The sequence below is a fragment of the Chrysemys picta genome, chromosome 10 (assembly GCF_011386835.1).
Source record: "Chrysemys picta bellii isolate R12L10 chromosome 10, ASM1138683v2, whole genome shotgun sequence".
In the NCBI taxonomy this organism is placed as follows: domain Eukaryota; kingdom Metazoa; phylum Chordata; order Testudines; family Emydidae; genus Chrysemys; species Chrysemys picta.
The window spans coordinates 48,557,570-48,585,382 of NC_088800.1; the positions used below are offsets into that span (position 1 = coordinate 48,557,570).

At 43.1% G+C, this 27,813-nt stretch overlaps 1 protein-coding gene and 1 non-coding gene across 4 annotated transcripts; both read left to right on the forward strand.

Annotated features, from left to right (window-relative positions):
• The first annotated feature begins 66 nt into the window (after positions 1-66).
• Positions 67-19,434, forward strand: LOC101941021 (WW domain-binding protein 2-like). 3 transcript variants are annotated; one of them, XM_024110518.3, is made up of 8 exons: positions 67-206; positions 3,633-3,741; positions 5,086-5,206; positions 6,304-6,393; positions 9,761-9,847; positions 10,888-10,983; positions 15,483-15,570; positions 17,303-19,434. In XM_024110518.3, the coding sequence occupies exons 2-7, from the start codon at positions 3,676-3,678 to the stop codon at positions 15,551-15,553; spliced, it is 531 nt and encodes a 176-aa protein (XP_023966286.1). In that variant the 5' UTR covers positions 67-206; positions 3,633-3,675; the 3' UTR covers positions 15,554-15,570; positions 17,303-19,434. The 3 variants fall into 3 exon arrangements, with proteins under 3 accessions (XP_023966286.1, XP_008172161.1, XP_008172162.1); XM_008173939.4 differs by lacking the exon at positions 67-206 and adding an exon at positions 995-1,107; XM_008173940.4 differs by lacking the exons at positions 67-206; positions 6,304-6,393 and adding an exon at positions 995-1,107.
• On the forward strand, positions 668-739 carry TRNAQ-UUG (transfer RNA glutamine (anticodon UUG)). Its single transcript has one exon. It is a non-coding gene; the product is annotated as a tRNA-Gln (tRNA).
• Positions 19,435-27,813: the final 8,379 nt, after the last annotated feature.

Consider the following 27,813-nt stretch of genomic DNA (forward strand, 5'->3'; position numbering starts at 1 on the left):
GATTTGGCCGATACGGCAGAGACGAAGGGACAAACTACCTCAAGGCCTGGGCGTTTGCTTGCCTCCTAGCAACCCGCGGCGGGAACTTCAGGGTGAATAGTGCTAGGTCAACAGAAGAATTCTTCAGTCAACCTAGCTACCAACTCTGGGACAGGTGGATTAACTACAATACAGTGATAGGCAAACCCCTTCTGGCACTGGAGTGAGTGAGTATCTCTACCCTGCAGCGCTGCTGCAGCATTTCTAGCGCAGCCATAGTTTGTACCCTAACGGAACTGACAATGTAATAGGGTACTGAGACTACAGATTAGATATGTATAATACACTGGGTACCGCGTATTCTCCTCTACTTGTAAATGGCTGAACCTCACCCCCAGAAGAAACTAAAGGCTCTATAAACACCCTTTAGAACAGTGGTTTTCAAAACCTATGGTCCGTGGAGATTGCCAAAGGGGTCTGTACCACCATTTGAAAACAATTTTAGGGGTCTGCAAATGAAAAATAGGATGAAAACCACTGCTCTAGAAGGCTATTTATTTTGTATCTCCCCCTCTGAGTAGCATTGGAATTGTCCATTATCATTTCTCTTTCTTCATGAAATACTATACAGCTTAAAGAATTAATTACAAAAACAGAATCCATTAAATGAAAATCAGATTCACTGTGTGTTTCTATGGTGTAATGGTTAGCACTCTGGACTTTGAATCCAGCAATCTGAGTTCAAATCTCGGTAGAACCTTATTTGTTTGCAGTGTGTTGCTAAGGGGTCTGAGGTGGGACTCCCAGTAATGTGTGTGAGTCCCTGCACATACTTTGGGGGCTCAATGTGCTTATGTCTGCACTAATCTCACCAGGAGAGATTGTGGCCTATGGAGACCAAAGCCCTTGTATATTTCAAGGCTCCTGCTGTATTAAACGCCTTTGTTGTGTTACCTCATCTATTGCCATCACAAAGAGCTGCTGGTCACTCACACAGACATTTCACTGCCTCCAGCACTCCTAGGGAGCGTGTGACACTGTAGTCAAGAGGCAGAGCACCTTTCAGTGATAGGGAATGGAAGTGACCAGGTACCAATTCTCCAGGACAACCAACAACTCTGAGGAAAGGTAAAACCAGCAAATTTTGTTGTAAGTGGGGTTGGTGTGTGCAGCTTTAGCAACAAACCCATAGGGGGGTCCAATTGTCAAAATTTCCACTTATATGACTTAAATATCTGCTTTAGGCAACCATCTATGTTCTGGAAATTAATTCCCTCTCTGAAACATATAGAGCATGACAGATCAGATTAATACGTTGTGTGAGGATCAGATGCTGAATAGAATTGTTAATATTTTAAAATAAAAGCTGCTTAATTGATTGATCCTTTTTTCATTGTAATAATTATGCTGATATAGTCAATTATCTAGCAAAACTTCCTCCCATGGGATCCCAGAGAGCTTTGCAAACAATATAAAGAAAATAATCAGAAAAGATATAGGTAGTATGTACTTATATCATAAAACAATAGCATTAAACAAGCCTAGAAATGTTGGGCCCAATCCTGTGTAGAAATTCTGTTGACCCTAATGGGAGTTCTGCACAAGGAGGGTTTGTGGGATCAGATCTTCTAGCTAGTGCTTGTATATATACTTCTCACGTGTTTATCATGAGTGCGTAGTTCTAATATGAAATAGCATAACTAGCATGGATGCACTGCACTGTCAGCACTTATACTGGCACTATCCCATTGCTTCTAGGCCTGTTGTTTAATCTCATTTAACTTACACAATTAACTCAAAAAAATTAATTGCACTGTTAAACAATAGAATACCAATTGAAATTTGGATGCTTTTCTACATTTTCAAATATATCTATTTCAATTATAACACAGAATACAAAGTATATAGAGCTCACTTTATATTATTGATTACAAATATTTGCACAGTAAAAATAACAAAAGAAATAGTATTTTTCAATTCCCCTCAGACAAGTACTGTAGTGCAATCTCTTTATCATGAAAGTGCAACTCACAAATGTAATTTTTTTGTTACGTAAGTGCACTCAAAAACAAAACATTGTAAAACTTTGGAGCCTACAAGTCCACTCAGTCTTACTGCTTGTTCAGCCAATAGCTAAGAGAAACAAGTTTGTTTACATTTACAGGAGATAATGCTGCCCACTTCTTAATTACAATGTCACATGAAAGTGAGAACAAGTGTTCTCATGGCATTGTTGTAGCTGGAGTCACAAGATATTTGCATGCCAGATGCACGAAAGATTCATATGCCTCTTCATGCTTCAGCCATCATTCCAGAGGACATGCTCGTTAAAATAATAATGCGTTAATTACATTTGTGGCTGAACTCCCTGGGGGAGAACAGTATGTCTCCTGCTCTGTTTTACCCACATTCTGCCATATATTTCATGTTATAGCAGTCTCAGATGATGACCCAGCACATTGTTCGTTTTAAGAACACTTTCACTGCAAATTTGACAAAATGCAAAGAAGATACCAATGTGAAATTTCTAAAGATAGCGACAGCACTTGACCCAAGATTTAAGAATCTGAAGTGCCTTCCAAAATCTGAGAGGGATGAGGTGTGGAGCATGCTTTCAGAAGTCTTGAAAGAGCAACACTCTGATGTGGAAACCACAGAACACGAAAAAGAAACCAAAAAAGAAAATCAACTTTCTGCTGGTGGCATCTGACTCAGATGATGAAAATGAACATGCGTCAGTCCACACTGATTTGGATCATTATCGAGCAGAAACCGTCATCAGCGTGGACCCATGTCCTCTGGAATGGTGGTTGAAGCATGAAGGGATGTATGAATCTTTAGCACATCTGGCATGTAAATATTTTGCGACACCAGCTACAACAGTGCCATGCAAACACCTGTTCTCACTTTCAGGTGACATTGTAAACAAGAAGCAGGTAGCATTATCTTCTGCAAATGTAAACAAACTTGTTTGTCTGAGCAATTGGCTGAACAAGAAGTAGGACTGATTGTTTTATTTTTGAATGCAGGGTTTTTTGTACAGAATTCTACATTTAGAAGTTCAGCTTTGATGATAAAGAGATTGCACTACAGTACTTGTATTAGATTAATTGAAAAATACTATTTCTTTTGTTTTTTTTACAGTGCAGATATTTGTAATCAAATAAATATAAAGTCAGCAATATACACTTTGTATTCTGTGTTTTAATTAAAATCAACATAGTTGAAAATGTGGAAAACATCCAAAAATATTTAACAATAATAGAATACCATTTATTTAATCACATAATTAATCACAATTAATTTTTTAATCGTTTGACAACCTTAATTGCTTCATTTACCAAGAGTTCCATTCTCTAGTGTACACACAGCATAGACCACAGGGAACCAGTGCAGCAATCCTCTCTTCCTCTCTTTGAACCTGATCCTATGAGGTACTGAGTGAGCTTCAACATCAGTGGGACTTGGGAGGCACTCAACACCTTGTGGGAGTTACTCAGCATCTCATGGGATCGGGCCCCTTCTCAGCAAACATTCATAAAGGTGATGTGCAAAGGGAAAGGCCTAAGCATACCATTTCTGTGTTTTCCCTCTGATTTCGCTGTTGTGTGTGTTTCTTTGTGGGGTAATATATCTGAGGGTTTTGTTTCCAGGGTTCTAGCTCATTTCAGTAACATACTGCTAGTGCTGGACGAGATGCCAAACTTCCCTGAGGAGCTCCAAGGGGCAAAGAAAGGGATTCTGTATCTCACACAGTACAAAGTAAGGATCCAGACTCTAAATCTAATTATTTACATCATGCCAAACGATGTTGTGTCTGAACACCTGGCAAAACTACAAAAGCCATAAGCCAGCCACACAAACAGGAAATTAATATGGGGTGTCACAATGCTACATCACTGCTTTAGCAAACTGCATGGCAGCTGAAGGAAGGAGCATGGATTGTGTTCATGTGGATAGACTGTTAATTTGCAGTTGAAGCAGCTATGTAAATTACTGCTTTAATAAAGAACCAGTTTAGTTTACATAAGAAAATTTTCCCAGCATGTTATTTAGGGATATGATAGTTTTTGCTAACATAACTACACAGGTAAGAGCCCTAGTTTAGACAATTATAGCAATACAAAAGTAGTTATACCGGTATAGATTTTGCTAGTTCGGGGAAACAGCATACACTATCCTGGTATAAGTACTTCTATAATTGCATCTATACTAGGAGGGTTTTGCTGGTTTAACTATACTGGTAAAACCCAGTAGCATAAATCAGGCCTAATAAAACAACTCTCATGTTATTACCCAGCATGCAGTACATGAAACAACAGCTATGATTTTGCTTTCTGTGTGCTGTACCTTTAAGTTCTCTGGAGGCAGCTGCCATTTTGCATTAATTTCAGATGCAGCCTGTTACAGAAGAGACACACACACTCTCCTCTCTCCTGAAGACTTTCCTTTTTTCCTTCTTGTTTTGTTGGTTTCCTTTAATGTTAAAGTCATTTCTACTGAACGTATGGTTGTTCTTTGTCAAGGCAAAACACAACATACTGGTACACCCTAATGTTGCTCTCCTTTCTGCCCACATGTCTTAGAATATATTATTTCCGGAGGGCGGGTATCATCATGCACATGCTGTTGCAAAGTGATGGATTTTCCATTTCTTCCTGGCAATGGTGAGATTGATGGATCTTGTAGTCTCTCAGGGAAGGGATTCAGCAGTAGTGGGCCAGCAGCTGAGAAATTTCCATTTCACACTTCCATGACTCTTGCTTGTTTCATGGACAATTCCATGTTTGCCGGTGAGCAAAGCTGTTGTAGTAACTACTGTTGACAGGGAAAGAGGTGATCCCTCAGAAGGTAGGCATAGCCCACTGATTGCCATGAAGATTAGCATGAAGCTCTAGAACTTGCAGAGGGATCCAGTATAGTTAGTAGAGCAGTGGGGTTACAGGTTTGCATTGGTGTCAGCTGCTTAGCTGCATCTTGCTTATCATCTCTAGCATTGGCACCTCCCTAGGTCTCTCCCTTCCCTTTCTGATCACACTCCCCAAATAAGCAACAAAGCTCAAAGCAATACTCTTCCTGAACCAGTTCTTGTCTCTGTTTCCCTAGATGATATTCCAGCACAAGGACAAGGGCTCCACGACCATCCGCTTTCCACTTCAGCTCCTGGGGGACTGTATGATAGGGGAGGAGCTGAGCTCCAGACAGCAATATATCAAAGGGACTATTAGTATGTGTCGTACCTTACCATGCCCAGGACCCTACTGCTGCCACACGTCATTGTGTCTCCTGTCACACTTACTCTGAATGAGGAGAAGCAGATGGATATTAGCAGATATTGCCTGTGAGGCTGTAGAGAGGTCTACATGCAGGTGTATTGACCAGGAGAAGGCCATATCCTGCTATCATTTTGATGATCACTTTAAACAGGGCATGGATTATTCATCACAAATATAAAACCACGATTACATCTGATTTCCAGGGGGTCTGAACCCAACTCCCTTGCACTCAGCTGAGGGCAATGGAGGACCATCCCCTAGAAACAGGAAGCGAGGGCTGGGATAAAACCCAGGATGTCCATACATCTTGGATTAACCAGCCACCATTTTCAGTTAGGATAGAAAATACATTACTCACACACGCATGCATCCCTCAAAAAATATCTTCAGAGGATATTTACCCCAGATGAATTTATCGGCTAACTGTGTGTCACAGGTTGTCCGCACATTATCAGTTCCTCAGAGTTATTTAGATGCCCAACTCCTATTGGTTTCTATGGGAGTTAGGTGCCTAAATACCATTGAGGATCTGGGCCCAAGTAACTACTTACAGCAGGTGATTGGACTTAGGACTCCTGTGTTCTATCCCCAACTCTACCAGCTACTTACTGTGTCATGTTGGTCACTTCTTTGCCTCAGCTCCTCCCAGAGGGGTAATGATACCTATTCCACAGGCTGGTTGAGAAACTTGGGTGATTGTAAAGTGCTTTGAGATCCTGAGAGGAGAACTGCAAAGGATCATTGTGTGTAGCACTAAAAGAACAGACATGATATAAGAGTGACCACTCCCTTTCATCAGGTTCATTTGAGGGCAGTCCAAGGATTGACTCACAGGTGTAGTTTCTGTGTTGTATTCATGTCAGCATAATGACAGGGAAAGCAACCATGGAACAGTGGGAGGGAAGATCATGGGAGTAGGAAAAATAACATGGTTCAAAGAGATGAGGAAACAGGGACAAAAGAGCAAACTGGAGAAAGAGGAAATGTCTCTGGTGAAGGAACATCAGGTGACTTGACTCATGGGCTCACTATAATCTCATCCACTTAGCTTCCAGTCAAGGTGTTCTCACCTTCAAATTCATCTTCCTGTATGAAGCCACTGATTGCCTGAATATGATCAAAACCCTGTCTTCAGCAGGTGAGGCTCTTGATGGTTCTGCATAATGCCAAAAGTCTGATGGTTGTTTTATACACATGTAGGAAGGCAAGGTCCTAGCTCCAAAGGGCTTACAATGTACATGCCAGATTCTGATACCTGTCCTTTCATTATACTGCAAGAGCAGTCTTATTGAAGCTAATAAAATTACTTGTGGACCAGTGTGCTTCTAAATCAGAACAAGGTCACCACAACTGGGCCCTATAAGGGCAGTACAGACAAAAGGATGCAATATAAAAGCCAAATGATTGACCAGTGTGGGCTGGTACATGCCTTGTGTCTCTTATGCCCTACACAAACACAAGGAGTTGTGTTAATGGGTACGTTACCATTAGGGTGACCAGATGTCCCGATTTTATAGGGACAGTCCCAATATTTGGGACTTTTTCTTATGTAGGTGCCTATTCCCCCCTCCCCCCCCCCCCCCCCCCCCCACATCTCCTGTCCTGATTTTTCACACTTTCTATCTGGTCACCCTAGTTACCATTATAACAGCTGTGGAGTCTGACTCTCGACACTACTAAGGGTCTTTAGAAAATCCGTGGGAGTTAGGTATCTTAAGACCTTTGAGGATCTGGGCCTGAATGTCTCACATATATTGATGACTTTATTCTCCCAGCACCATTAAAGTAGGGCATTATCATCCCAAGTGAATAACCCTCTCCTCTTCCTTCGCAACCACAGATCCCATCCCACATGTGAAACAGCCAGGAAGAGAGACAACTGTGGAACCAACAAGCCATATGCCAAGCATCTGCACTCACTCACTGTGCTCAGGGATACTGATTCAACCCAGTGCCTGAACCCAACTGCCATGCACACTCAGGGTCCCTTTCTTCATCTCCTGTACTCAGTTTCTTTTGCCTCTTGCAAAGGACAGGGGGAAGTGCTGCTACAATTTTTTTCTGACCTTTGCAGTATGGAGCTCTAAAGATTCCATCTGTTTTGCTTCTCACACCTTGTGGTCAGACTTGTTACGGGTGATGTTCCTGTTCTGAACTGACGCAGCACCCTTTTACCATATTTCCTAGTCTAAATATCCGAAAGGTGCCTAACTCCCTTAGGCATCTTGACATTTCCCAGCCCTTATCTATATCTTATGCTCCATCTTTGGTTTTGTTTATGGTATGATGCAAGTTTCAGAAACCCATTATCTTTCCATGGATGCAGATGGTAGGACTGGTTAGGCAGGTGAAGAAGTTTCACAGAGGTTGTATAGAATATTTGTCAAGATAATTAACACTCCAAGGGTTGACTGGCATGTTGGCTGGATTTCCCAAGCTCCTGCATGAAGTTGGGCCCAGATCCACACACACATTTAGGCTCCTAGCTTCCACCGATTTCAATAGAGAGACAAGGGGAGTTAGGCGCCTAAACCTTTTGTTGGACCAATTTCTGTTAGTGAAAGAGACAAGCTTTTGACTTATGCAGAGCTCCTTCTCTTCTTCACAGAGCCCAGAGCTTTGTGTGAGCTTGAAAGCTTGTTTCTTTCATCAGCAGAAGTTGGTCCAACAAAAGATATTACAGTAGAACCTCAGAGTTACGAACACCAGAGTTACAAACTGACCTGGCAACCACACACCTCATTTGGAACCAGAAGTACAGCATGCAATAGGCAGCAGCAGAGACCAAAAAAACCCAAAAAGTATGTAAATATCGTATAGTGTTAAATGTAAACTACTAAAAAAAAATAAAATAAAGGGAAAGCAGCATTTTTCTTCTGCATAGTAAAGTTTAAAAGCTGTATTAAATCAATGTTCAGTTGTAAACTTTTGAAAGAACAACCATAATGTTTGTTCAGAGTTACAAATAACCTCCATTCCTGAGGTGTTCGTAACTCTGAGGTTCTACCATACCTCACTCATCTTGTCTCTCTAATATCCTGGGACCAACATGCTCACAACACTGAATTTCAAGGGAAGTGAAGCGCCTAAATACCTTTGTGAATCTGGTTTTTGATATTTAGGATTCTGTAATTTACATGACAGTAATTACTACATAATAATGTCAAGTATCAGAGGGGTAGCTGTGTTAGTCTGAATCTGTAAAAAGCAACAGAGGGTCCTGTGGCACCTTTGAGACTAACAGAAGTACTGGGAGCATAAGCTTTCGTGGGTAAGAACCTCACTTCTTCAGATGCACTTGCATCTGCACTTGCATCTGAAGAAGTGAGGTTCTTACCCACGAAAGCTTATGCTCCCAGTACTTCTGTTAGTCTCAAAGGTGCCACAGGACCCTCTGTTGCTTTTTACATAATAATGATCATACTGCAGATGAGACAATTAGGAATTTGTCTAACAGTTGTTGAAACCCTTGGCTAAGCATCAAATATATGGATCTCTATCCCCAGATATCTGAGTGGGTGTAAACACCCACAGAGGAGGAACTAGTTAGCATGATAAAGTAGGGGCCAGAACTAGAGCAAACAGTTGAGTATAGCTAGTACTTATGGGATATGATGACATTAAGTCAGGTAAAATTTATGTTACCAGGAAAAACTTTCTGACCCTGAAGGATCTATTAGCCTGAGGCATAAGTCAGGGTCAGTCATCTCCCATGAACCCTCTCATGGCAAGGATTTTTTTCCAGAGCTTTAGCATCGGTCCTTAATACAAGGATCCTCTTCCTAGCACTGATCTATGCCCTGCGTTTTCCACCTCATATTCTCCTACCTGACGCTGCTTTGGTGCAGATAGAATTCACCGATGTAGTTTGTCAGTATGTTTAATTAAAAGTGTTTAATTTTTGACTGGTTAGAATCTGGACTCCTTGGGTTCTAGTGTCTACCCTATCACTGACTTCCCCTCTCTGTACCTTAGTTTAATTCGTAGGAAAATCAGTCCTCCACACTCTGCCACCAGTTCTAAAGTAGCTGGATGTTTCTGCACACAGGCTCAGTGGTGCAATAGTTAACAATGTTGCCATCACTGTTATCATTGAGCTTCAGAGTCAATAACCTAGTAAGATGCCGGGGGGCAAAGGTATTGTTTCAGGCTGCTTGCAGACTCAGGGAGGCACCACTGAACTGGCTTCTGTTCAAAAGGTTGTCTTCAAAATTACAATGTCTAGAAAATGTAATTACCTTTTCAGTGAACATTTAAATCCTGCAGAATCGATTAGAGCCACAGAGGAGTGTTGGTACAGCATCCTGGCTCAGTCCAACTCCTGCTCCCAGGGCTTGAGGAGATTCAGTGCTGTGGTATCATGGGGATTAGTGCCTTGTAAATCTTTCCAACAGCTAGATTTGTACTTGCAAAGCACTGTGAGACTCACAGTTTAAAGGTACCAGACACATGCAAAGGATTTATTTTTACTAACATGATTTTCTTTCTGCTTGCTAAATATACAGATACATTAAGAGAGGCTGCTAATCTTCAGGACTATCCAACAGCCTCCATCTACACCTACGCCCACCCATCAGCACCTCGGGTTCCCCGTAAGCATTGAAACGTTTTCACCCTGGTTACGTGAAATATCCTCCAAACTTCCAGCTGGAGCCTGAGAGAGGAGAGAACCATGGGCCCATCCAGTGCTCATAGAAGTCAGTCAAAATCTTTCCATTGACTTCAAAGGCTTTGGATCAGGCCTTCTATATCCAGGTTCTTTCATTCCTGGGTTACCCCACACTGTGCTCCACTAGCAGTATTGTTGGTAGTGTGAAGGGCTCAGCCTTTCTCAGATGAGAGAAGAGCTCAATTACCTTCTTCATTCACACCTGGGCTTCCCCACCCAGCCCTGTGGGCCCATGCTTTCCTGACATGAATCCTGAGCTATCGTAGGGTTAAATTCCTCCCTAGGATGTGCTTTTGCCACTCCCATTGCTCTCAGTGATCAGCAGTCCGCCCTTAATATTTGTTAAAGTTGGCCCATGTTCTGTTCTGTTCTGTTCTGTGTAGATTCTCACAGTGCACTCATCACTGTAGTATCTGAGCACCTTCCAGTAGCACATTAAGCAACATGACTAAATCTGTTACATATCTGTTGTAATCAATTACTCATAATTAGGGCCTAGACCTGCAAGATGCTGAGCACTCAATTCCCATTGGAGTCTGTGGGAGTTGAAGGCACTCAGAGACTTACAGTACCTCAGCACCTCTCAGGATTGGGACCTCAGAGCAGTAATAAAGTGCATTATTGGAGCCCCAGCACCAGTAGAGGAACTTCTATTCCATAGTCATTTGGTGAAACTGCCTTGGGGTAGCTCAGTTTTTCCTTCAGAGCTATTTCCCAGGATAAGCTAGATCTTCACCGAGGAACTCCTCTGAAGCCCGGAAATCAGTAAGGAATAGAAAACGAAGAATGTGAGAGAGAAAGAGTTCCATTTGGACTGTTCAGCTCAGGCACTCACATGTTATAACCCAGAGCAAGTAGCATGTCAGCACTAAACTGAAAGAGGGTACTGGGCGGAGGCTTCAGCTAAGGTGGGATCTCTGTTCACACCTGAGATGCTGAAAGGTTTCTGTTCTCCCTGGGCAGGTTTGCTCAACACACTTCCATATTGGCCACCCCCCTATCCTGGCCCGCCAGAGTTACCCCCACCCTACTCTGAAGTGGAGTCAACAAGCCCAAGAGGTAAGTCAGCACAAGGGCACACAGGGTGTCACACAGCTGTAAGTCACCTCGCTGGCTCCCTGATAGATAAGGCTCAGCTCCTCCCAGCGTGATCCACGACTGCAGGGCTGGCTGAAACATCTCAGCAGCCTTCTTCACACCTGCCCCCAGAAGCTGCAAGAACTAAGATTCAGGGGGAATCCTCCCTGTGACTTCTGCATCAAACTTCTCTCCTATCTCAGTGAGGGAGGTTGAGACCCATGGCATGGTTGATAATATGACATGCGTGTTGTGGAAGGAGTTTGGGATGGATGTTCTCTGTACACAGGTACTCAGAGGATCTAGTTGGAACCTCATCTAGAGCTTTGACAAACGGGGAGACCTCCCAGTTCCCCAGGGGATGCAGCTTATTACCACCATAGAAGTCTCAGTCAGTACAAAGCAGCTCATATTCCACCCCACATGACAGCGCAGAGTTACCAATGCAGAGAGGATTTAGACCAGGGGTAGGCAACCTATGGCACGTGTGCCGACACGCGAGCTGATTTTCAGTAGCACTCACACTGCCCAGGCCACTGGTCCAGGGGGCTCTGCATTTTAATTTCATTTTAAATGAAGCTTCTTACACATTTTAAAAATCTTATTTACTTTACATACAACAACAGTTTAGTTAAATATTATAGACTTATAGAAAGAGACCTTCTAAAAATGTTAAAATGTATTACTGGCACGCGAAACCTTAAGTTAGAGAGAATAAATGAAGACTCAGCACACCACTTCTGAAAGGTTGCTGACCCTTGATTTAGGCATTGCTCTGTGTAATGTTGAGCAAGCCACTAAGGCCTCAATCCTGCATGTGCTAATCCATTGAAGCCAATAGGCTCATTCACATACTTAAAGTGAAGCATATGTCTAAGTGTTTGAATGATGAGAGCCTTAGGGTGCATCTACACTGCAGATGAGTGGTGTGATTCCCAGCTCTGCTAGATGTACATGTGCTAGCTTTGATCGAGTCAGTGTGCTAAAAATAGTGGTGTGGCCACAGCAGGACAGGCTGTACCTCAGGCTGACCGCCTGAGTGCATGCCTAGGATCTCAGAAGGGATTGTCCTCAGGCAGCTTACCTACGATGCCCTGTGCTAGCTCGATCAAAGTTAGCACATGTATATCTACCCAAGTTGGGAATCGCGCCTCCCAGATGTAGTGTACATGTACCTTGAATGACTAGCCAGAGTTCTACAGGCAGTGCCTGGGCAAGGGGACTACTTACATACTACTGTATTATACTTGACACGTGCGCTTACTCAGATGCTTAAAGTTAAGCACATGCATAGGTGTTTGCAGGACCTGAGCCTTAACCTCACACTTTCCCCATCTATCAAGAAGCTGGAGTCATTGGCTTGAATCATTGTAAAATCCCTAATCTATTAGAGAGAAACATAATAATAACCTAGCTCTTATCTAGCGCTTTTCATCAGTAGCTCTCAATGATTTACAAAGGAGACTACTGTGACGTGTTCCCCCCAGGGTGCCACCTGAAACTGGGGTACCACTGAGCCCCCCTGACCCACCAGCCTGCCAAGCCCTCTCCAGGCTCCAGCACACATACAGTTAGGGGGACACATCCAGTTGCAGAACATACAGACACTGATCAACTCTGCATGGGGAGGCTTCATCTAAGGAACTGCCCAGCTTCTCCAGTGCACACACCCCTCTGGAGTGTAAACCCAAAATTATACCGTCTTGTGCTGCCCAGCGATCTGTATAGAGTAAGCTCATGAAATTCGCCCCCTCCCTCAATGTGGAGAAGGGATATGCAACAGCTTTCTGCCCCAAGTTATGACTCCCACACACTGGTTTTAAACAAAGAAAAAATAAAATTTATTAACTACAAAAGAGAGATTTTAAGTGATTATAAGGCAGTACTGGGCAACCTGCAGCCCGTCAGGGTACTCCACTGGCAGGCCACGAGACAGTTTGTTTACATTGACCGTCCGCAGGCACAGCCACTCGCAGCTCCGGGAACGGCAAACCATGGCCACTGGGAACTGCGGGTGGCTGTGCCTGCGGACGGTCAAAGTAAACAAACTGTTTCTCGGCCCACCAGCAGATTACCCTGACAGGCTGCATGCGGCCCATGGGCCACAGGTTACCCACCACTGTTATAAGGGATAGCAAACCGATCAAAGCAGATAACCTAGCAAACAAACAAAACATGCAAACTAAGCTTAATATACTAAGATTGGATATGAGTAGCAAATTCTCACCCTAAATGATGATTCGAGCAGGCTGCAGAGATTCTTAAGGGGCCAGCTGCACTTGCTTACAGCTTAGAAACCCCAGGTGTTCCTCTCACAGACTAAAAATCCCTCTAGCCTAGGTTCAGCACTCCCCCCCCCCAGTTCAGTCTTTGTTTCTCAGGTGTTTCCAGGAGTCTCTTTGGGCGGGGAGTCAGTGAAGAACCATGATGATGTCACTCCCCTGCCTTAAATAATTTTTGCAAATGGCGGGAACCCTTTGTCTCAAAACTTAGTTCCCATGCCAGTCAGTGGAAAAACACTGGTATTTCAATAGGGAGTCCAGTATCAGGTGACCTGGTCACATGACCCTGTAGTGTTACAGCAGCCAGGAGTCAGAGGCTGCTTGCAGTGTCCTCAGGAAGCCACCCCCCCACCCCTGGTGGGAGATAAACTTCTTCTAAGGCAGGGGTTCTCAAACTGGGGGTCAGGACCCCTCAGGGGGTCACGAGGTTATTACATGGGGGGTCGCGAGCTGTCAGCCTCCACCCCAAACCCCGCTCTGCCTCCAGCATTTATAATGGTGTTAAATATATTAGAAAGTATTTTTAATTTATTAGGGGGGGTCACACTCAGAGGCTTGCTATGTGAAAGGGGTCACCAGTACAAAAGTTTGAGAACCACTGTTCTAAGGCCTATTGTTTTCTCTAATGGCCCTTCCCAGCCAGCCATCTAGACTGTGTGCATTCTGCCTAGTGGGCATTCCCCAGGTGTAAACACATTTGTAATACAAATCATAGAATCATAGAATCATAGAATGTCAGAGTTGGAAGGGACCTCAGGAGGTCATCTAGTCCAACCCCCTGCTCAAAGCAGGACCAATCCCCATATATAGTCAATATTCCTAATTTCAGATACAAAAATGATAGATGCATACAAATAGGATGATCATATTCAGTAAATCATAACCTTTCCAATGATATCTCACATGACTTATCTTGCATAAAATGCATCATAATTATGCCATAATAATATCACTGTGAAGAATATGGGGTGCAGTGTCACAGCCACTATCATAAGCAAAACAGATATAATAAACATAACCAAAAAGATCTACAGTAATATATACATATGTTAGAGAAATGCATTGAAAAAATGCTAACATACTAATATATTTTTACATTTTAGCTCACTGTAACTAGTGACATCTCCAGTTTCCTTGATAAGTTATTTTCCAGCTACAGAAAATGTTTTGTGAGATTTTCTATATTTGTTTAACTCAAACGTTAAAATATATTGAAACCACCATCCTCCTAGTCGCTTTTCCCACTGATATTTAATACAGCCAAGCACTTTACTTATTTGTTACTAACCATATGCACAGAAATGGGACAGATATCTCGATAATATCACCAATGTTGAACCATCCTTTGTGTTTTGGGTGACCATTCGTGTGATATGACTTTGTGGATGAGAGATTGGAGCAGGGTAGATGTCAAAATGTTGTGGAGGGGATCAGCCTATGAAGTTCTTATTAGCTGGTTCACATCCTTGAACTGTATCCCAAATTTTGAGCTATTGTTTACTAGTCTTTCATTGACTATCAATTCATTATTCTTATTCATTATTTGTATTATAATAGTGCCCAGAGTGCCTAGTTGGATTCAGGGCCCCAGTGAGCTGGGTGCTGTATGGACAAAGAAGAGATTTTTGAGAGCCTAGTTTGAGATGTCTTAGGCCTTAACGTAAAAGCCCAATAACAGTAAATAATATCAAAGCGATCTTTACTAGGGCTGGCAGGAAGGAACGCTCTTGGTGAAATGCTGCCATTGATTCCAGAAAGTATAATTCTTCACTACGGGCAGCACAGTAGGAGGGATGCATGCCATTGCCTATATCTGTGCACAGTGTAATTGTACCCAGGTCAGTCCCAGGCTATTGCCTATATCTTGGGTCCATTCACATGTCTCAGCCCAGGGCAAATGTACATGGCAGGCATGCAGTGCTTGAAAATCGATCTCTCTTTGCCATTGGGACAGATCAGTACAGTTTGGATCCAAACCAGATCTAACCTCCTCAGGAATTCAGGATGTTGTTCAGATGCAGAGTTCTGGTTCAGCCCACTAGAAAGGCTGGAGCAGGACACTGGCCCCTTACAGACCCCAGATGTGGGGCTGTTTGGCTCCTCTGAGGTGGGGCAGGCCCAGCTCCACTTTTCAAGATGGTATATAGGAGCTATTGTGAAGGATAATAATGTTGTCTCCACTTTTTTCTTATTTCTCAGAGAGCCAAGGGGGCTGCTGCTGCCACTGCAGGGCCCTGAGAACCCAAGAACAGACAGACAGGCAGAACTGAGGAGCCAGCCCAGAAATGTACGGACATAAAACCTTTGTGTCCCTTGCTTTCTCCTTTTCCTCGACTCCCCCCAGCATGACAGTTCTGAGAGGGCAATGAAGCAAAATTCCACTGACAAAGCCTGATTCGGTTTCTGACAAGCTGCTCTGTTACCCTGCATCTCATTGTGCTTCCTGCAGCAGTAAAAGCTCAGATTTCCCCCCCACACACACACACTTGTCTTTGTGCGTTGTTTTCCAACCCCAAACCATATCCAGAAAACTCAGCCAGCCAAACACCATGATCTCTGTGGGAGCGTAGCCCCATGTCCTTCACATGCAAATTTCCAACTGGCCTGTGGTTATCTAATCTGATTGGGAAATATCTCCTGTTCCTATGAACACCTGTAGTCCATATCACTGAAAGTCATGGTAACAGAACCAGCTTCTTGCATGAAAGTGTAAAGAGGACAAGCATTTTGAGGAAGGCACTGTTATTTAACAAGTATAGCAGTGACTGGAAATGGGAAGAAATGGGTTGTATTCCCTGCTTTGATATTACTCATGATGTGACTGGGCATGTCACTTCCCCTCTCTATTTAGCTGCCTACCATAGTGTTTTATCCTGCTACCCATCACTGTAATATCTGAGTACCTTCCATGTAAAAATAAATAGCAATAGCAAAGTCTGTAGTGGTTTTCATGGAGTTTCTCCCTTTTTGAAATGAAAACTTCTTTGGGTAGGGTTTTTGGTTTTGCTTTATTTTTAAGCATGCATTATTTTACTTCTATTTTGGGGTTTTTAAGTTGATTAGTTTCAGGGAGGGTTTTGGATAGAAGGGAGTGTGTCAATGCTGTCACGTCACTCTAAGGTAGAGAGACCTTTTCAAAGAGGAAGGTTTTGCAGCATTTCCTAAAGATGGTCAGATTCTCTGCATTCACCTCTGGAAGTTTGTTCCATAGCCAGGTCCCCTTTACCAAGATTGCTTCATCCTGAGCTTTGTGAGCTGCAATGTCTTAGAGGATCACAGCTGTTGTGTTGGTTATTGATCAAAAGTGGGTCTTTAATGTAGCTACAGCTTGAACCATTAATTGCTTTGAAGATTAGGACCAAGACCTTAAACTAGCATCAAAAACTGCCTGGCACCCAGTGGAAGGAAGGACCTGAGCCTGGGCTTATGGCAACCTAATCTATAGAGAAGGGAATGCATCTTTGCCTCAGTTTCCCTATCTGTAAAACAGGCTAATAGTAGCTCCAGCACTTTGAGAGCCTCAAAAGAAAACCACTATGTACGTGCAAAGTATTACTACTGTTTTCCTCCTGGGGTTTGTGTAATAACATAGGCTTCCCAAAGTGGCTATGTTTGTGCAGAGTAGAGTCCCAGACTGTCAAACTCTGATGGTCCTATTTGAACTATGAACCTGAATTTACAGGCGGCGTGGTACAGCTCAGTAAGCCTAGAGCCAGCAGCTGGTGTTTCAGCTCATGTGATCTTAGTTGATATAGGCCTGGCCACTATGTTTTAACAGGTTTCAGAGTAGCAGTCGTGTTAGTCTGTATCTGCAAAAAGAACAGGAGTACTTGTGGCACCTTAGAGACTAACAAATTTATTAGAGCATAAGCTTTCGTGGACTACAGCCCATCCGAAGAAGTGGGCTGTAGTCCACAAAAGTTTATGCTCTAATAAATTTGTTAGTCTCTAAGGTGCCACAAGTACTCCTGTTCTTTTTATGTTTTAACAGTGACTTTCTATATTCTTTTTCTTTCCAGATTCCATGGAGCTGGGACCATGCATCCCTGTGGACTATTAAATTAGAATTGATTCCTGGCCTCTGATGGATTTTCAGTCATTCTTCTCCATTCAGCCAGGCAGGAAGGGGGAACATAGGTATCAAGAAATTCTTTAGTGCTCACCATTTTGAAGCACACAGTGTGTGTAGGAGGTGATCATAGAACAAGGTGTTATAATACTGGACTGGAAGACAGATCTAATCTCAGCTGTGCTGGGGGGAGGGATAGCTCAGTGGTTTGAGCATTGGCCTGCTAAACCCAGGGTTGTGAGGGAGCCATTTAGGGATCTGGGGCAAAAATCAGTGTGGGGATTGGTCCTGCTTTGAGCAGGGGGTTGGACTAGATGACCTCCTGAGGTCTCTTCCAACCCTGATATTCTATGTGCCTTGGACAAGTCACTGTGTCTCAGTGTCCCCACCAATAAAATGGAAATAATGATAGTGACTGCAGAGGAGGATTGTAAGACTCAATGAATGTATGTAAATTGCATTGAGATTCTTGGGTAGAAAGCACTAGAGAAAAGCCAGGCATCATTACTACAAATTTTAGTTGCTTATAAATGAACAGATTTTGAGGGGAAGGGATGGTGGCATACAGTTGTGGGTGCTTCAAAGCTCTGATACCCAGGCCAAGCAATCAACAGAACCTCTTCTGTCATAAGAGGTACTTCACTACAGTACAGTGAGCCCTCTAATAAATGACCACCCCGGGGCCAGCAAAAATCAGTTGCCTTGAAGAGAAAGGGCCAGATTCTCCAGTCTTCAAAGGTGACTTTGCACCATATAAGTGGCACAAGGCAGCCAGAGCTGGCCAGTGGAGGATTATCCCTGCGAAGGGGAACTCTCCACTGGTGAATAGTGAATGGAGGCTGCCCTGCTGCCTCCTGTGTCAGCTGTTGCCCCCGGCGTCCCAACACATGGGGATTGAGGGTATATGTAAGGGACAAGGTGTGGCCAGGAGGCTCCACTATGCCCAGTCTTCTACGAGTGTAAACTAGGGTTGCCCCTGAATCAGAGAGATGCAACACAGGGTGTTTAAATAAAGATTGAACAAAATGATGCTAGAAACCTTAGGCATATCGTTAAGTGGTCCCTGTAGACAGGAAGTAGCCAGCTGCATCTGAAGTGGGTTTTTTACCCACAAAAGCTTATGTCCAGATAAATCTGTTAGTCTTTAAGGTGCCACCGGACTCTCAGTTGGAGGTTGTACTTAGTGCAGGTTACATAATGTATTATGTATTATTCTTTAAACGCTGGTGCCCCAGATATCAGATTGAAAGCCCCTCTATGCACCACATAGGTACAGAAGAGGCAGTGACCATGCAGTCTTTCCCATATTCTATGCCTGCCCTGGAGGGATCATCTCTCGGGGCATTACTAACACACAGGGAGACTGTAGCTTTGTTTGTTTCAGAGTGAGGGAGGCTCACAATTATTCTGTAAGTGTTATTAGTTCAGCATCCCTGGTCTCTCTACAACTTAATGCCAGCTGTATGGGGGAGGTGGACACTGTCACCAGAAATGAGAGGCCTGAGAGCACTAACTCATTTCTCAAGTACCCACCAGCCATTAATGACTTTTAGTCACTAACAAATCTTGGCCAATTGGCAAATTCCAGGTGATCTTTGTCACTGCTGTAAAGGAAACCTCCCCTGGGGAAATCTTCTCCTCAGGGATGAGTTCTCAGCGGTGCCCAAGACAATGCGCTTGTTTGAAATCTGTGAGAGAACATATGGGAAGTTGACTGCTGATTGGCTGCTATGGGGCGGGAATGATTTATAATTGTTTAAATAGGATTGAAAACCTCTGTAATATTTTGCTGCTTTTCCTAATACCATTACAGCCCTCTCCATAGCAACCAGTTGAGACATCATAGACTTTGTTCCTGGCCTGAGAGGTTAGCTATGAGGACTAAAATTGTGATCTGGGGGCAGGCAGGGCACAGCAGTGTGGATGGCTAAGCTAATGAAAAACATTAACAATGCTGGCCATGCTGGAAGAAGGATAAAGTATCTAAGAAAGCAAGAATTAAATAAAAAGAAGAACATCCGAAGAAGTGGGCTGTAGTCCACGAAAGCTTATGCTCTAATAAATTTGTTAGTCTCTAAGGTGCGACAAGTACTCCTGTTCTTCTTTTTGCGGATGCAGACTAACACGGCTGCTACTCTGAAACCTGTCAAGAATTAAATGAAGAGCAAAAAAAAAATCAACTCAGTGGTATTTACTTGGCAGAACAATTTAAAAGTTTAAATGTAAAGATCAGTGGAAAGAATGTGTATTGAACTTCACAGCTGTCAGTTAGGCTGGCCACCACAGCAATGTAGAACTTGATGGCCACAGCAGGGAGAGAACTCAGATTCTCCTGCTCCAAGATCGACTTTTGTTTGAGCTAAAGGAGACTCTCTATTACATGACAGCAGTACAGGGTCTATGATGCAGAGTGGACACTTCTGATTCCAGCCTGTGATGCCCTGGCCAGCTCATTGCGGTATTTTGTTCTATTTTTTTATTAGGATCAACTAATAAATTATTTGATTATTATTAATAAAAATACCTAGCTCTTATCTAGTGCTTTCGTAAGTAGCTCTCAAAATGCTTTACAATGGATATTATCCCTATTTTGCAGATGGGGAAACTGAGGTACAGAGAGATGATGTAACTTGCCCAAGGTCGCACATCAGGCCATTAGCAGAGCTGGGAATAGAATCCAGGTCTTGAGTCCCAGCCCATTGCTCTATCCACCAGGCCCAGCTGGCTCTCTCAGTTAAACAAACACTGATTTTGCCTGGGGGCAGACAGGCACCTAATGCTTTATATTCCAAAGTGGGAGCTGGTACTGGTTTCTCACTGGGAGGGCTGCAAATAAGGCCGGGGGTAAGGTCAACATTGACTAACGCGGTGCCAGGATACTGTCATCAGTCAAAGAAGTAAATTATGTCTCTCATGAAAAATAAACACAAAACAAATTTCAGCTTTCTACAATACCTGATCCTCTCTCACACACCTGTCTAGCTCAAAGTGCTGTAATTTCTGTGAAAGTGGGGTCTGAAATAAATTGTCAGACTGTAGAAAAATTGGTGTTAGATGGCCCTGTTCAAAACAGTCATGGCAAACCTCAAATGATATTCCTCCCCCTCATGTCCCCAGAAACTGCTATAGAAAAATCAAGCAGTGCACAAACTACACCGAACATTTTAAAATGATAGCATAGATCCTTTCCACCCCTGTTCATATGGAAGTCCTGGTGCAACGTGAACTGTTGTGGCAGAACCAGCCCTCTAGAACAATGTGGTGCCACTTCAAGGCCAGGGCTAGAGTTAGTGGTGCAAATCTGGAGTCATTTGGTCCATGGATTCCGCATATCATGCCCCCCTTTGCAGTAAGGAGCTGAGTTTAATATTCAAATTGCTCTAACAGGGGTATTGCACAGCAGGGTCTGAGGCAGACTTTGGGAACAGGGTAGAAGAATACCAGTTGAGCTGAATGGGCCACTTCACACCTCTGCAGTCCTTCTCAGGGGCAGAGGGTTATGCAGATCCTCTTCCACTTTTCTAAGAGGGAAGTGTGGAGTTTGGGGCTCCCTCTGCTCCCTGTTGCTGCTGCCAGTGCTCCTTACTACCCATTGTTTACCACCTTCCTCTCTCCCCAGGGCTCCTCCAGCCTCACTAGGGGTATGGAGGGCCAGGGGTAGGGCAGAGCTGGTAGCTGAATGGCAGTGAAGTGTTCCCAGGAAGACTCCCTATGCCCTCCACAAGTGCCCCCAATCATGTCCCCCTCACTACCATCACTTCCTCAAAAACAAGGGAAATTCACTGCCCAAAAACTTTGTGAAGGTTGATTGTCAGTGCCTCGTACCCTTCCAGGATGTCAAGGGCACCTCTGAAAAGCAGGGACTAAAGGGTTAAGGTACACACCAGCGCCACCCAGCAACCTTAACTCTGCTCTCTTTGAGGGATGCCCTGCCCATCATGGCACTCTATCCTTCCAGATGACATGGTGTGCTGGGGCACGCAGCACATGGGGACACCAAGAGAAACCATCAGACTGTGTCCTCACTACACTCCACCATTGCACCTACTCTGCACAAACCACCTCCTCCCCCTTGTCTAGTAATGCCATCTGGGACATCATCTGCACTTCCATGCATCCTGTCATGTGCTACCAGACAACTCCAGAGACACATGGCAAGAATAGACTACCGTGCTCTTCTATTGTCCAGCCCACGTAATGCAGCACAGAAATGAGGGGTCCATGATCCTTCTGGATGCACCCCTCCTCATATTGCAGCATGAGCTGCTACACCAGGCAATCCAGCTGTCCTGAAGGGCAGTTGGAGCGCAAGCAGACAAATGAAAGAATACAATTCTGGGGGACAGAAAAAGGCACATTGACTTCGTTGTTCCTCAGATCTACTTATTACAGGGCAGCCCTGCCTGAAATATACTTACTGTATAACCCCAGTGGCTCTTGCCAACTCCAGTGGGCACAGTTAAGGTTGTGTGGCAGGGCTGATGTTTCCTTATCTCATGGTTTTACAAGGTTTAAGTACAGGTGCACTCAGTGCTCTGGAAAGGTATGAGGCACTGCTGTTCAACTGTAACTCGTGTGTGTGATTTAACACAAGGACCTATTAAAAGTGACAATAATATAAACTTTCCCTAATTAATTTTCACTAATATTTCAAATCAATACATAAAGTGGCAAATACTTTACAGCAAGTATATTCAGCTCTCTGGGACCTTTCATGTCTGGCTTTGAACTTGGAAAGGTGTCTAGAAATTAAAAAGTCAGTCGCTCTGCAGCTGCTTTAGAAATGAATCCCTTCTATTGTTTAGTTTCATTCAGAGTTGGTTTAATGTTTTCACACAACAGAGCAGAGCCGTAAACTTTCTCTGGACATTGAGGAGGTTTTCTTTTTAAATTAAATTACAGGTTGTGTGTTTTTTGGCAGGGAGGTCCCTGCTGATTCAGCTCTTCCTAAGCTTCCACATTGATTACATCTTGTGTCAATATGTACTTAGCGCCTATTAGTGTGCGTGTGTCTCTCATTTCTCCTTTTGATCAATAATTTCCCAGAATAGACATTAAAATAGAGGGGGAGAGAGGGAAGTCTAAATTAAATAAAGAAAGAAACTGAACAAAAACCTCATCTAGTCATATCACAGTAGCCAGTGAATGTACTGAGCAAAGGAATATCAGAATCAGATTGTTCTTTCTGTGACTCTGGCTCCTGTGTGTGTGTTCACATTTTTTCACCAACTAGAACATTATTTAAAAGTTCTGCCAGAATTAAATAACAACCTGAAATGCTCACTGCTGTATTATGAGAGGGACACACAGCCCAAACTCAAACCTGCTATAGAGAGATAGAAATACTTCATTATCCCACATACTAGTATAATTAACATGTGGAACTCACTGCTGCAGGGCATATCTGATGCAATAGTTTAGTAAATTTCAAGATTGAAGGATATTACTGAGATTATTGAAATCTTAATATTTAGGGAATTATTGAGCTATAAATAGTTCAGCAAAATGGAAGAATGGTTAGACATTTCTGTCAGTAGCTGCAGTTATACTAGAAGGGGAAAAGTCATAATGGTTATTGAACTTTGTGGCTCATGGGAGTCAGGAAGAAATCTGGACCCTCTCACTGTGGAATACAGCATAGTACAACTGGAGGCATTATCAGTGCTGAGGTCTTATGCCTTCCTCTCAGATACACCCAGCACTGGCTGCTATCAGAAACAAGGAATCTAGCTGGAAGCATCACTTGCCTGTTCTGGTATGAAAACTCTGGTTCTTATACAATAAAGAGAAGGAGTCAGAACATTTTAAATATGTTGGGCACCATGCAAATCCATGGATGGCCCAGACCCATAATAGCAGATCCTTTATGGGTAGCCATTTGTAGATCTTTATTACCCCAGTATAGGATCTCAAGTTTCCTTAGAGCTCTGGCTTCAGGGTTGTAACACTGACACGGAAGGAGGAATTTACAGTACTCTAGAGAGCATGTCACTTCCCACAGATCAGAGGACATGTCTAGCAGCAGTGAGTCCCCTGGAGTAACCTCTATCAACTACACATTTTTTCCTCCTTCACACTGTAGCTGTGCTTTACGAAGTTTTAGTCACCTCTTAGGAGCAATGCAGCCAACAGCCCATTCTCCTGTGGTCTCACTCCTCAGTTAGATTTAGAGGCAGAAGCAGCATTGGTGAACCAAATGAAACAAAAGAAAGGCCCACAAGGATGATAACATATAGCTAACTGAAGAAGCAACCTCTCTTCCCAAGAATCTCAACACCAATACTAAGGGCAATTACCACTGGAGAAAGACATACATGACCAGAGACCTAATTATCTGAGGAGGCGCCTCTGCCCCAGGCCCAAGTAAGACTGGCAGCAGCATATATTCAGTGAAGGGCTCACACCTCTGGGATCTGCTCCTCCTGACGGGGCCTAAGAATGGCCAGCTTTAAGACACAGCTTAAAACAGATCTGTTTGGTCAAGCAATTTTCAGTGATCTCTGGACCACTTTATGGGCAAGTCATGGACATTTTTCTAAAGGATACTTTTAGTCCTATGTTTTATGGCCCATTGGCCCCTGTAAAGATGCTTGGCTCTGCCCTTCCCAGTAGACACACCCACTGTGGCTGGGAGGTCTGCGAGCCCCGTTTCTATCTGCAACCTGTTTACCTGGAAAAATAACAGTAGATGTGAATCTACACAAGGTAAGAAAAAGGATGATCATTCTATCAAGGGAGTTCAGTAGGAAGTAGGATAAAGCAATGTGGCCAAGAGCCTAACCATAGGTCAGCTTCTTCTACTCTACAGAGCAGAGCCTGTCATTGGGGTAGAGGAAAGCCCACAGTCTATAAGTGAGTCTAAGATGGTTCAAATTAAAGTAGAAGTGGGATGCTTTAACTGATACCATCTTACATCCTCCTATTGGTTCCTCTAATTGCTACACTCACTCTCCCCGGGCCCCTCAGTGTGTAAATTACAGCAGTTTAGACTCAAACCTGCTTGCCAACACAGAATTTATACCATCTTGCACAGCTCTGAGTTTACTCCTAGGTGTGCAAACAGGCTCCATCATCAGCATGCAAGCTGCCTCCTCACCAGGCAGAGAAACAAGAGTCGTCTGACAGAAGAACAGGCCAAAGTTAGCCCTGCTGTAAAATGAAGTCAGTGGAGCTGCATCCACTGATACCCAGGGCTGAATTTGGTCTCCTGAATCTGGCACCTGGGTCTTAAAGATCTTCAGCATAAAATGGTCATTGGGAACAACCAAATAAAAGTAAATCTTAGAAGCTGTACGACTAAGAAAAAGATTTTTACACTGCAATAACCCCTTCTCACTAGCAACCCACATATAGAAACAGGATTGCAATATTATCAGAGAAAGTATGTAACATGGATTACCCTCAAGATCCACCCAGGCCAGCACTGAAGGCAGATGAGCCAATTAGCCTCCTCCACCCTAGACAGCAGTGACCTTTTCTTCTTGGAAACTGGTAAAAGTTTCTTCATGAGCTGGGTTGGACAGTGCTAATGGGGAAATGACCTGGAACACAGAGCAAATTCATGACCCCTACAGAGTGGTTTTGAACATCTGCCAAATGACTCTGGTACGAAGCCACAGTCTTCCAGTCATAACTCAGCTTCTAAGGACCATCTGTCAACCTTATCCCTCCTGCCCAAGCCCCTAGCCCTGTCAGAGGTGCCAAACAGCTCCCTTAACAGCTGGGATAAAAAGAACTCCTGAAGCCCCTGATAACCAGTCAGTAAAAAATCCCCATCCCCTTTTAAAGTTTTATCAATGGTTTGTAATCTTTTTATGCTCCTTTGATAATGAAGATCTGAAAATGTTTGCCTCCCCCTACCCCCTGAAAAAAAAATCTGCTTGCTTTTGATATTACAAATTCAGGTATTATCTACCCTAGAAGACTCTATGGTGAATAGAGAACTAGTGAAATGACATCACAAGAAAGTGAATGTTGAGCAATTGAGAGGGAAAAGGATTTGCCAGCAGACTATTTAAAATGCTTTGTTTTCATTAGCATTTATTTAACTCCAATCCCTAACAAACATGTGGGAGAAAGGAAGTCTTTATATTAAAAATTCAGCACACAAACCTTCCAGGCCTTATAAAAGGGCACAAGTTATTTTAAAAAGAACTGACCAACTTTTGCACATCACCTTTAAAAGCAGTTCTCTTTGGGAGCTAAAGACTGTTTACTCTATGTAGCAAAGACTTCAGGGGAGATCTCTGCAGCTATGTTCAGCATTAGTTCTATAAAATAATCTTCAAATGAAGCTGTTGCCATGACTCTATTACATAGCTATTCTGTTTCATTTTCCCTTCCTTCTTTAGATCTCTGTCAAGTTAGGATGTAAATTCCAAGGAATGATCCCAAAGATTTCAAATGATTAGCATAATAAATCTTGAAATGTATTAGTGCTTTACATGTTTGTAGACATCAGTTAATTACCATCTAAGCCAGGGGTTCTCAAACTGGGGGTCGGGACCCCTCAGGGGGTCGCAAGGTTATTACATGGGGGGTTGCAAGCTGTCAGTCTCCACCCCAAACCCCGCTTTACCTCCAGCATTTATAATGGTGATAAATATATAAAAACATGTTTTTAATTTGGGGGGGCGGGGGAGAGCATTGCACTCAGAGGCTTGCTAGGGGTCACCAGTACAAAAATTTGAGAACCACTGATCTAAGCAATAAAACTAATAAAGATCCTAGGCCACTAGTTAGATAAAATAGATCATAAGGAACTTCATGCTTTTTCACCAAACTCCTCAATCTTCTTCTAAAACAAATGTCTTGATTTCAGTAAAATCTGTACAAATCATAGGGCCAGATTCTGCCACCCTTACTCACAGTATTACCTTACTCCAGGGGTAGTCATTAGGCAGACCATGGGCCAAATCCAGACCACCAGATGCTTTTGAATGGACCCCCATTTTTTTATGTACTTTATTATTATTAATTATCATTATTATATTTTTAAAATTATTTTCTCTGGAGTCTATACCTTGACCAAGAAATGTGGACCTTGACAAAAAATAATTGACTACCCCTGCCTTACTCCATGAGAAGTTCCATTGATTTCAATGGGACTACTTGCAGAATAAGTATTGCTCCATATCTGAAGTTACATCACCTTTATGAGGCAGCCAGTTCTATTAAGCAACTAATTTTGCCAGTCCCATGAGCTGTCATCTAAGACAGGTTTCATTCTATACTATTTGCCTTCAATCACTGGGTAACTTTATGTTTGCCATGATTACTGGACACATTACTAAAGTCTCCATTACTGAAGTAAATGTATATAAAGTCAGTCTGAGTTCCCTTTATCTTTAAATAAGACTCCTGAGGATTTGAATCTCACACTAATGTGAAAATTCTACTCCATCCTTTGACTTTATTCATTCCTCTAACATTTTAAAACTTCAACTGGCTCACTGTTACCACTCTTTTCCAGAGGACAATCCTAGCTCCTATAACATTTCTTCATAACGTAGATCTTTCAGACCCACAGGCATTTTTTGTAAAAACAGATCCATCCCCTGTAGGAGCCAAATCCTACAGCCCATACTCCGCAACACCCCTGATGCAGCCCTAAAACATATATTCTCTGTTGCATTGTACAACCAACACAGAATGTAGTATTCCAGACAGTCTAGCCAGGGCTCTTTTGGGAAACAGTATCACCCATTTGTTGTCTCTTTTTAAGTAAGGTACTTCTGTTTTGCTCATCTCAATTCAGTTATCCACACTAATCACCCCAGATCCTTTTCTTCGACCATGGGCTAGACATACATTCTGCTTAGCACGTTGTTCCCTTATTCCTATATGTTTCTACTCTGCCATCTGCTGGCCCAGTAACCAAGACAATTCAAAGCCTTTAGAACCCGAGTGCTTTGTTCCCCACTATGTGCTCTACCTCTAATGTTGGTAGAAACCCAAGCCTGAAAAACCATGGGAATTTGGAACTAGAGGTGGGCCAAAACTGGAACTTCAAATCCAATCCCTTTAAGATTAGAGGGGAGGCTTGGATTTGAATCTCCAAATCTGAACCTGCCCATATGGTTCTGGTTCCAACTCAGAACCCTTCTATTTGCTAAGCCTGGTTCAGATGCAGCCAGCATTCGACAAGAACATCTCACAAGATGGCAGAAATCTCACAATCTCATGAGACGTGGATCATTCAAGATTGTCACGGGATCATCCAGCATTGCAAGGTTCCCAGCATCTGGCCCCATCAAGCTCAAACCCTAGAACTGATTGGCCTTGAACCTGACTCCTCATCAAAATTTAATCCAGATCAGAAAGCTACTTCCTCAGCCCATCTCCATTCAGTAGTCAAGTCAGGTTCTCTCCAGGACTGTTTACTCACTTCTCAATCAACCCTACTTGTTATTTCCCAGAGGGGGTATAAACCTCACATGGGCATCTAAATTAATTACAACA